The sequence below is a fragment of the Apis dorsata genome, unplaced genomic scaffold (genome assembly GCF_000469605.1).
Source record: "Apis dorsata unplaced genomic scaffold, Apis dorsata 1.3 scaffold_434, whole genome shotgun sequence".
Taxonomy (NCBI): domain Eukaryota; kingdom Metazoa; phylum Arthropoda; class Insecta; order Hymenoptera; family Apidae; genus Apis; species Apis dorsata.
In genome coordinates, this window is record NW_006263685.1 from 74,680 (window position 1) to 86,614 (window position 11,935).

The window sequence follows — 11,935 nt, forward strand, 5'->3', positions numbered from 1 at the left end:
TGGAGGAGTGCGTTTCGAACGCGTGACTAGTGTGTTTCTGATGGGGAATATGCTCGATCCGATTAACATCTGTGTCAGGTAGAGGAGAGATTTCAAGTGTAGATTGTGTATGTGTTTATAATCGGTGAAAATTTCGGGAAATATTCGCGGAGCATAAAATTTTCCTTTCTCTCTTCGTATTTTTTGAATCTTAACGAAGCAGTTTTTTTTTATCAAACGATACAAAACGAGTTATGAGTTCTTATAATTGATTAAATTTAACTAGTATTTAATTATTTTATGCTCTTTCGTTGCTCGATGTGACGTGCAGTTGATCGAAGAATTAAATATATAAAATTTTTTCGAAATCAAGTTTCAAATTTTTTCAAATATTTATTTCAGGAAAGGAGGTATTGAATCGTATTCAATTGGAATAAAACGAAAGTATAGAATATGATAAATAATAATCGACGATATTCGATAAGAGTAATGAATAAATTTTTTTTACAATTTATAAATTTAGAAATAGCAAAGTATAGTAGTTTATATTTTAACCTTACACGTGACGTGCAGTTGATCGAAGAATTAAATACACAAAATTTTTTCGAGCAAATCAAGTTTCAAATATTTATTTCAGGGAAGGAGGTATTGAATCGTATTCAATTTTATAAATTAATCTTCGGAAAATAATTGGTGAAATAAAGAAGGAAGCTGGATAAAACGAAAGTACAGAATATGATAAATAATCGACGATACTCGATAAGTATAATGAATAAATTTTCTTTACAATTTATAAATAATTTATAAATTCAGGAATATTGAAACAATATAAAGCTAAATTTAGCAAAATATTTCTCCGCAGTATTATCAGAATAATTTCACCCAAACTTTAAAAGTTCATACCAAAGATTTGCATCTCGATCGAAAATTTATTTAAACGAAAGATGAAAAGATTTTCCAAGGAGAATTCCGAAACGAGACGAAATCACTACGATCCACTAAACGAGATTCCTTGGAAAACAAAAACAAACAAATTCCAAGCTCTCCGAAATGGCCGATCGCTCTCGATTCTCTCTCGGTTGAATCGAATAATCGGAAAAGTAAGTTGGAGCGAGCGAATATCATCCGTCGCTTTCATCATCGCGGAAAGAGAAAAAAGGCAGAAACGTGGATCGTTATTTAGGCCAGTCGCATCGAGCTTCGGCTCTCAATATGCGAGACAGGTACGAATGAACGAAGGCGAGGGTTCGGTGATGATTAACCTAAGTGGAGTACATAAGGCATCACGTATATCAATCCTGCCAATGGAATGGAACGTGGTCGATCGAATTAGATAAAAATTGGAACGGATGACCATTGAATTATTTAAATATGTAAACTTTGCGAAGAGAGACGAGCTAATATTTGCTTGCAGGTTTTTTTCGGAGGATTTTCGTAAAATTCAACTTCCCTAACGAATGATATCATTATTGCAATTTTCGCGTGGCACGAAAAGGTGACGCATGGGGTACAACGTTAATTATATAATGAAACACATTTTTTTCTAGGTATCGAATAAGAAAATAATTACTTTCACGGGGAAGGAGTTGAATTTTTATAAATGTGACGATCTTTGTTACGATTTTTATTTCAATTATCAAATGAATATAAATAAATAATAGAAATGTTTTCAGAATTTTTATGCGAAAATGAATTTCTTTGAACTCCATAGAATTGAATTAATAAATAGATGTTCGAAAAAATAAATTTCATAAAATTGTTGCTCCCAGTCAGAATATATACATTTTTATAATTTTTTATATGTTATAATTTAATGTTTTTTATATTTTTTATAATTATATATATATATATATTTTATAATTTTTGTTATGAATTCCTGTTTGAACTCCATAGAATTGAATTAATAAATAGATGTTCGAAAAAATAAATTTCATACAATTGTTGCTCCCAGTCAGAATATATACATTTTTATAATTTTTTATATGTTATAATTATTATAATTATTATATATTGTTATAATTATTATATATTGTTATAATTATATGTATAATTATTTAATGTTTTTTATATTTTTCGTAATTTTATATATATATTTTTTATAATTTTTGTTATAATTTATGTCATGTAAATTATAAACACAAAATTCTGATATTTATAAAAAGGAAATAAATTCGATGAAATCAGGTCTCGTAAGAGTTACCAGTGACAAGCAATTTTATTTTCAATTCGAGATACGACACATTTCAATATATAAAGGAACGCGTAGGTTTTTGCGAAGCGTGTCAATTAACGTAATAATCGACGTTGCATATGAAACTCTTTGCGCCTTGAAATAATCGTTATTTGCATCGAACCTCGTCGTAAAATTCTTCTCTGGTGTAACTAATTTTTTCACCGTCTCCCATTTTTCCTTCCATTGGGGCACCAAAGGCGATATTGAGCGTGCTAAAACGCTAAGAGGGAGGGGACCCTCTTACGCCTGCTGAAAATCAATTCTCTCCCATGCGAGCGATGAACAAAAATATTGGCCCATTCGCAGACACAATTTTCTGGGTATTAGGGGCACGTTTAGATCTTGAATAATCATTCATTCGACTGTTTAAAAATTGCTTATAGTGCATCTGGATAATTTTTTTCTACTGTGTTTTGTAAGTAAATTCTTGTCAAATCTCTTGTTTTATAAATCCTATTATTAAAAATTAAAAGAATTTCGAAGAATCGAAATTCTTATCATCTTAAAATGCAAAATTAATTTTTCTTTTTCTATTTTAATTTTAGAAATTCGAACAATTATATGGAGTTTAAAGAAATTTCCTCTTTATGCCTACAATATTTTCTTTCGCATGAAGGAGTGCATACTTGAAATATATTATAAAATAAATTTATTATATTTAGATACACGGATTCCAGAATGTAAATATCATTACATCGTATTTATTCTGGACATAAATCGACGATATCGAATAACAATCGAAATTCTACGTTGATTAATAATTTCAATAAATTCGAACCTCCCCCTTCCAGGTAACGACGAGATGTGAAATTAAATTAGACGATGATAATATGAGAGAATTCTTCCGAAGAAATTAATTCTAGGCACCATGAATGTCCAACATTCTCGTTGGATGATCAATGCCAAGTTGAAAGTTGTTCCACGAGATTGAATTAGGTGGAGGGCAGTATGAATGGCCAACGTGGTGCGTTTAAGTGATAAATGATAACGATCTTTAGATGGCCACTATCCTGTCCCCCTCCCCCCTTGTTTCAAACGATTGCATCGTGATTCCAAAGGAATCCCCAATAACGTCCCCCTCCTCGACGTAATATCGTTTCTTACGAGCTGTATCTTATCGAGAAATAATGGAAGCACGTGGCTAAGTCGGCGTACTTAACGTCCACGTTCGAACGATCGTCGCCAAGATTTAACATCCGACCGTGCCTTAAAAATAAAATTGAACCACCACCAATATTTTGCACCAATATTTTCCAGGGGAGGAGAAATAGAAGGATCGAATTTCGAAAGGTCGTGGATTCTGAGAGGGATTCTAGATTTCTTCTTCAACTTTGGAAAATACAGCAATGAAATTTAAAAAAAGAAAAGGAAGAATTTGATTATTTTTACTGGAAAATAGTCTTAAAATTCTTAATTATATTTATACTGATTCAAAAATATTGTTAAGTATTATTATATTTTAGTCTAATTTTATTTATATTGTTCCATTTTGATGTTTATGTTCCGCATTCTTAACTTATTAAATATTATTATAATATTCCATTGATTATCAACGAATTTTCTTCGAAAATGTTGTATACTTATGTGATTTACACGTGACAATCAGATACGAGGACGACGATCAAAAAGTTGAGAAAATAATCGGAATGGAACAGTTCGATCGTCGTGAACCGGATGGAGAAGATTTTCTTGGATCGTGGAAAGTCGTTGAATTCAGTAAGGTTCTGTTTTATCGATAAAGCGTACAGTTGGAGGATACTGTTTATAGGTTACGAGGGACTCGGAGGGATCGTTCCGATATGTGAAAGGGCCAAGATCTTTATCCAAATCTCCAGTCCATTGTGTACGATTGTCACACAATTCAGGATACTTGGAGGGCAAGTTCGAATGTTGGAAATTCCAGCTTAAATGCAAATTCGACGGTCCATAACTAATGGTAACCGATTCGAAATTGTTCGAGATCGTTTCACCAAGATAAATTATAATAGGGGAAGTTATTCAAGCGAAATGAATTCTTTCTCCACTTTGTTTCTTTCCTTGAGTCTTTATTCGTGTTTTTCGAATTCCGTTACACGATGGACAGTTTCGAACAAGTCGAATTGATCTTTTCTATAAAAAAATATTTATAAATCGCATCTACTTTCCAAAATTATTTTATATTAATTATTTTTATCGAGATTAACGTAAATAAAACTGTTTAATTAAAATTAAAATTAGAAACCTTTCATATTTCCAATATAAAATGTCATAATTCCCTCTTATTTCCTTTCAAATCCTATTAATTTTTTCGAGAAGTCTATATCTACCGTTGCAATTGACTTCTACAAAAAAAGAGAAAGAAAAAGTTAATACCAGTGAAAGACTATTTCGCGTACTTACAGATACGACTTCTTCTGGTCCCAAGAAACTATCTCCGTGACGACAAAGCGGCCGGAAGTGAGGGCGGTTTTCCTCGGCGTGCTCGAAGAAACGTTGGTAATTGCGACTGCATGCCTCCAGTAACTTCCGTCGTGTTGCCTTTTGGGCAGGATCGTAAGAAACGTGTCCCCGTCATCGCTGAACATCGGCGGCTCGAACTGTTCCACCCATCCGTGACTCTCTATGTGCGTCAGCGCCTGCCAAGATGAATATTTCATTCGTGTATACATACATACATATATATATATATATACACACACACACACTTGTCCTTTTTCTTTCGCCGGAAAACGATGGTGAAATATTGCGCATCGTCGAGTTCGACAATCTTCTTTCCATGCATAGAAAAAATTTTCCCTCCTCTTTCAAGAAGATGGAAATTTTGGATAATTGTAAAATAACATATGGTGAAGAGAAGATGTAATGCAAGAAGAATTATCGAATTGAATGATTCGATGGGAGTACTTTTGTGGAATTTAATTTTTTTTCTCGTAAGAAGATGAACAGGAAAGAAAATTGAAAGATTATGGTGTTTTAGATTATTGGAAAATTAGATTATTTTGAAGATTGAATCTATTAAATTGAGATATTTATTATTTTTGTGTTCGTGCATAGAGGAAAAATAATATAAATATTTTAATAATAGAAATAATTTTTGAGAATATTATTATTTTTAGTGAATAATCTTTACTTAATAATAATTAAAATTTAATCAGAAGATTTTCTTCGTTTCTTCAGAGGAATTGAGAAAAAAGACTGATTTTTTTTTTTATTAAGATTAAAATCGTTATAACCTTCTCAAAAAATATTATCACTTATATGCCTCTGAACTTAATTATTAATATTTCGTAGATGATAGAAATTTTAATTAGTTTTAATCAAATTCCCTAATAAAACGTCCAAACAAATAATTCCACTCGCGACCGAAATTTCTCACTCTCAAAACTATTCCATACGACTGCACGATGAAAATCGCGATACTTTCAACAACATTTCACCGCGAACCTAATTAAACCCGGAAAAGTTTGTCTTTTACCGGTTATAAAAACCGTCGTGAAATTTTAAATGAAGAAGGAACCAGAGGAATTCTCATTTTTCTTGGAATATACCTGATGAACAAGCAAAAAAAAAATTGGTATACTTAGACGATCTTACGAACTTCGTGCCTTGGTTTCATCAAGAATAGAAATTAGTTGTTTAATTATTAAATTATATATTACTGCGGAATAAACAACAGCTCCTCTTGAATATTATCATTCGACGATTTACTCGATGACGAGTAAAAAGAGATTTCGAGTAAAAGTCGAATTATATAAATTCGATGTTGATTTAAATTACTTGACAAATGTCAAGATTCGACGATTTATAACAAAAATATAGAATATTTAATATATATATAAATATATTTACGTATAATTGGGTAGCTGAACGTAACAAAAATGGAAGTATATCCTGTTTTGTTTTGTCTTGAATATTATCATTCGACGATTTACTCGATGACGAGAAAAAAAAATAAAAAGGAATTTCGTGTAAAGATCGAATTATTTGACATTGTTTTAAATTACTTGACAAATGTCAAGATGATTCGACGATTTATAATAAATATAGAATATAGCAATTATAACAATATAGACACTAATATAAATTTATAACAATATAAATATTTAATATAAATATATATATATGTATTCAAAAATGTCAAGATGATTCGACGATTTATAACAAAAATAGATAGAAAATAAATAGAGAATAGATAGAGAATATTTAATATAACATATATATATACGTATGGTAGTACAATTGGGTAGCTGGCTATGAACCTAACAGAAATGGAAGTACGCCCTCTTTGTTTTGTCTTGAATATTATCGACGATTTACTTGACGAGTAAAAAGAAATTTCGAATAAAAGTCGAATTATATAAATTCGATGTTGTTTTAAATTACTTGACAAATGTCAACATGATTCGACGATTTATAATAAATATAGAATATTTAATATATATAAATATATTTATGTAGAATTGGATGAACGTAACAGAAATGGAAGTACGCCCTATTTTATTTTGCTTCTCTTGAATATTATCATTCGATGACGAGTGAAAAGGAATTTCGAATAAAGATCGAATTATTTGACGTTGCTTTAAATTACTTGACAAATATCAAGATGACGATTTATAATAAATATAGAATATAGCAATATAAATTTATAACAATATAGAATATTTAATACATATAAATATATATACGTATTTAATAAATGTCAAGATGATTCGACGATTTATAACAAAAATAGATAGAGAATATTTAATACATATATATGTACGGTGATGCAATTGGATAGCTGACCATGGACAAAACAGAAATTATCGACGATTTACTCGATGACGAGTAAAAAAAAATTTTAAATAAATTATATAAATTCGATGTTGTTTTAAATTATTTAAAAAAATGTGTCAAGATGATCCGACCGATTTATAACAAAAATATAAAAATATAAATAGATACATATAAATATATATACGTACGGTGGTGCAATTGGGTAGCTGGCCATGGACGTAACAGAAATGGAAGTACGCCCTGTTTTGCACCCTGTTCATCCAGGTCGCGTACACGAGATTATCGGTAGGAAAAGCAACAGCGGATAAAATCCGTTCCTCGGTGGATAACTTGTTCGGATGTTCGATTTCAGTTAAGTTGGTGTTACCTTGGATCACTTTCTCTAAGTCGACGTAGAACAGCTTCACCGTAGGATTGGTCGTGCCACTCTGAAACAGAGAAAACGAAAGAGGGTCAGTCGAGGTTTCGATCAATCTTTTCTTCTGTTAATAACAAAACACGTTTCAGGCTTTCTTATATTTTCAATATAAGAAATTTTTGTTATTAAAATTAATGATGAAATTAATATAATAATTACAGTAGAAAATAAGTTTGAATTTATATTTGAATATAAAAGATATATATATCAGAATTTTTAATTATATTTGTAAATAATTTTAAATTTAAAGTGTAAATAAATTTTGAAGATAATTTTATAGTTACTAGTGTTAAAAATAATAATTGAGTAAATATTTTAAGTTTTAATTTGAATGGATAATTTACTAATGAAATAAAATATGAGAATATTACTAATATTCCACTTAGAAAAACAATTATGATTATAAAGATGAATAATGAATTTATTGAACATGAAATATATATCATAATTGATAAATAAATTGAGTAAATAATTAAATAGATTAGTAATAATATTGAATTATTAAAAATATTATTTAAATAAATTCTTGAAATAAATGTAATAATTGTCGAAGAAATTAAGTTCGGTAAAATTATTGTTGTTATTATAATTAATTTATTAAATTTTTGATTTAAATTTTTAGAGAATAATTATTCAAAAAATAGTTTATTTAAAATGATAATTTTAGGTATTATCGATATTTAACGTAGTTAAATTTTTTTGAAATTTAATAGATTTAGCTAAAATAAAGAGAATTATATTTTTAATTTACAAAATTAACGTTTTTTTTTTTATTAAACTATTTAGCTATATTAAATTTATAAAATTAGTATTTTTTATATTTGTATTTTTTATATTAATTATATATTATAATATTCATTTTTTAAATTTTTTAATTTTTATAGAATTTGTAGTAATTACAATTTTATTTTATTTAATTGATAGAGAAATTAATTCATGGTTATTTTTAATTTTTTTAGTATTTTCTGTTTGTGAATTGGTATTAGGTTTATCATTATTAGTTAGAATTAATTATGAAATTAGGTCATCAAAAATTAAATATATTAAATTTAATTTATTAATAAATAATGATAACTATAATAATAATATTTTTTTATTTACTGATATTATTTTTAAAAAAAAATAATAATTTGAATTTAATTATTAGAAATTTGATTATAATTATATTATTAATAAATTTATTTAATTTTAGATGAATTGAATGAATTATAAATTTATGAAATTTTAAATTTAATAATTATTCATATGATTTAGTAATATTAGTAATGCTTAACGAGATGTTTGGAATTATATCGTTTTTATCCCTCTTTTGAAGAAAGCAATTTTGAAGAAGAGGGATGGATCATGTGTACGAAAAAAATCATATTAAATAATATTTTAATAAATGAAACAGTATAAAAAGTATGTTGATCGATATAATACGTTTATAATTAATAATTAATGAATATATAAAATTTTTAATAATTTAAACTTGAATCCAGATAGATTCCACCGAATTGTTCTTGTTATCATTAATTTCAATGATTCAAAAAGATATTCCCGCATTTTAATATTTATTATTAAATATTCGATGGACTTTTTATATATAATTTTTTACAAAGTATAAAAATATACAAAAAGTGAATATTTTCCCTACATTCATCGCAATGGAATTTTTCTTTGAATTTAGAAAGAAGAATTTACACGCATACTTTTATTAAATTTAAAACGCTCATTATATGTAGCTTTATCGATGATTGAAAATTCCATCCATATCGAATCTACGAAAAAACGTAATCGCGTTATCACAATCAATAAAAATTTCCATCCCTATTGAAACTATGCTAGTTATTCGAATAATATCGAATATTGAAATCTGAAAAACGAATGATAATATAATATAATCTAATGTCTCATATTAATTAACAAACAGTTACGAAACCAGCACGTCTACATCTAATAATTTTCAAACGTTGAAAAAACGTTGCTATATGATTTTATTATTATCGATAAATCATCACGAGGATGAAAATAGAAAGGAATTTTACTTGTTCTTCGATTATTGGAAAAATAAGAGCGAGAATATCGATAAGTATAAAAATTAAATTATATTCCCTTCCGTAATTGAATGAGAATTCTCGCTTGATTGGAGAGATCGGCGGGGAAAATCGATCGATCCATCGATATGCCATTCCTGTATAATTCCTCACCTGTAAGGAATTGAAAAACTTTGAAGAATTCGAACGATGCATCTGTATGCACAATATCGAGGATAAAGATTGAAAATATTTCTTCAAATTCCACCCTGGATATTACTCTCCTTTCGATTCTTTCCCCCTCTCCCGCGATAAAATTTAATTTGATTGGAAAATTAAAATTGAACTTGAATAAGTGAGTTGAAAAGCATCGCTCGAAATAAATTTATCGAAAAATAAATTTTAATCGATCGATCGACACGTGTTTATTTCGTCAGTATATTTCGATCTTCTTCCTTTTTTGAAAAGGAAATATATTCTAAAATATTCCATGACTCGTTATTAAAATCGGATTTTCATAGAATTTTTACTATAGTTAGCAACATTGTGTCGCGTAAATTTAATTCGAGAACAATTAAAAATTCAGGAAATATATATCCCAAAGTGAAAATTGAAACGAATCTCGACACGGGTGAAATCAAGTCACGGGTTTATTAAAAATTTCGACGAAATACATAAAAAAAAAGAAAAAAGAAAAAGTATATACAAAATTCCAAAATATCGCGCAAACGAGTGTCTATAATTTATAAAACAAAAAAAAAAATAATATATTTAATATTCCTTCGTGAATGATTCGAAAATAAAAGAACGATAATATCGAGGCAAATAATTTTCCATTCCATCAGGGATGAATGGAAAATTGAGAATCGGTGAACGAGCAGCACATGGAGGACAAAGGGGTGAAATTATTCTTGAAATTATTCACTGTGAAAGATCCAAGCTTGGAGAATCGCATTAACGATGCCCGATCACTTGTTGTCTCTCTACGAGGATGTTGAAAAACGAGCACAAGAAAAGAAGAAGAGAAAAACAGGGGGCGAAAAAAAAAAGAAATCGATGAAGAGAGGAGAGTATTGTGTATATAAGCGATTAAGTGGGGCGATATTTTCGCAGACCATATTTTGGTTTACCGCAAATCAACAGGACTGTGCAACCCGGGGGGGTTGAAAAATGCATGGAGTCGAAATAAAAGAGGAAAAGAGATATAAATATATATTCGAGGTGTTTTTTCTCTTCGCCATGGAAGGAAGAAAAAAGAGGAGGGCACGCTTTGCATTTGGTGTTGAGAAATAGAAAGGGGCATAAGCAGAGAGGGGAAAAAAGTCAATTGGAGAGGATTCTTGGCTCGAAACGAGTCGATGCGTTTAAAATTTATTATAGGGGAATCGGACAATGCTCCGGCCGAATAAAATGGCCGCATTAAATTGTGAAATTGCAAAAGTTTGGAGAGAATATTTTTTGCACGCTTTGACGTCCCCGTGATAAATGGGACGATAAAATGTCATAATTGCCGTCGGATATTGGAATTAGCGTTCGAAGAATGGTATTTTAACGTCAAAGAAATGAACGTATTTATCGGATGACGATTTTTCCATCTTTTTACGTTGTAAATTTGTAAGTAATTTATACAAGCGATCGTTCATTTGGATAGAAATTTTCTTTACAATATTTAATAATAAAAACTTACGTCATTTTCTATTATATATTATATTAAAAACATTTAACAATAAGAACATTCGGATATTTATTTACGCGCTCGACGTGTATATATTTCTCATATTTGTTTAATTTATTTGAATTTTACCACGAATTCGATTTGATAAATTAATATATATACATGTACAGAAATATTAATATCAGTAATAATATATTTAATATATTTATATTTATTAAAAGAATTATTATTTAATTAATATGTAGATATAAAGTTGATAGAAAATTTCATTCTATATTTTCAAAATATATAACTTATTCAAGTTCATTAACTTATTAATAATTTAAATTAGTTTAATTTTCAGATTAATTTATCTAATTATAATTTTCTTAAATAGAACGATATACAAAAATCGATGAAGAAGAACGATAACGTTGAAAAGAAAACAAAATTCTATTCATCATTTTTATTTTATTCACAATTCCACGTACTTGGAAAAGAAAAATTGCACGTTTACTATATAATAAACCCCAATATTCCACCGCTTTTTGCACAATGTGGTGATTCAAGGGGCGCGAATACACCACGGAACGAGGAGGAATACCTTTCCTTTTCAATAGCGGTTTCAACATTCGTCGAAACAAAGGAAACTTGACGAACGAACGTCTCGAAAATTCACCGTCCTTCCTTGCCTGGTTAAAAGCGAATCGATGAAGGAAAATAATTTCACGGCCGACAAGGAAAGGAAACGTCCCACCGCGGGAAACAGAGACGTCGCTCGAGGGTTGGATGGAAGGAAATGGAAATTTAAATCTTCCCTCAACGAGGCCTCGAATCCTCTCCCCCCCCCTCTCTCTCTCTCTCTCTCTCTGTGTGTGTCT

General features: G+C 29.1%; 1 protein-coding gene across 1 annotated transcript in view; it reads right to left on the minus strand.

The window, feature by feature from the left end:
• LOC102674178 (venom dipeptidyl peptidase 4-like) overlaps positions 1–11,935 on the minus strand; it is a 248,884-nt gene that overhangs the window by 60,270 nt on the left and 176,679 nt on the right. The window contains exons 10-11 of the mRNA XM_006619725.2: positions 7,156–7,395; positions 4,592–4,827 (exon numbers count right to left, since the gene is read on the minus strand). Of these exons, the coding sequence (XP_006619788.2) occupies positions 4,592–4,827; positions 7,156–7,395 (476 nt within the window). The remainder of the gene's footprint in view (positions 1–4,591; positions 4,828–7,155; positions 7,396–11,935) is intronic.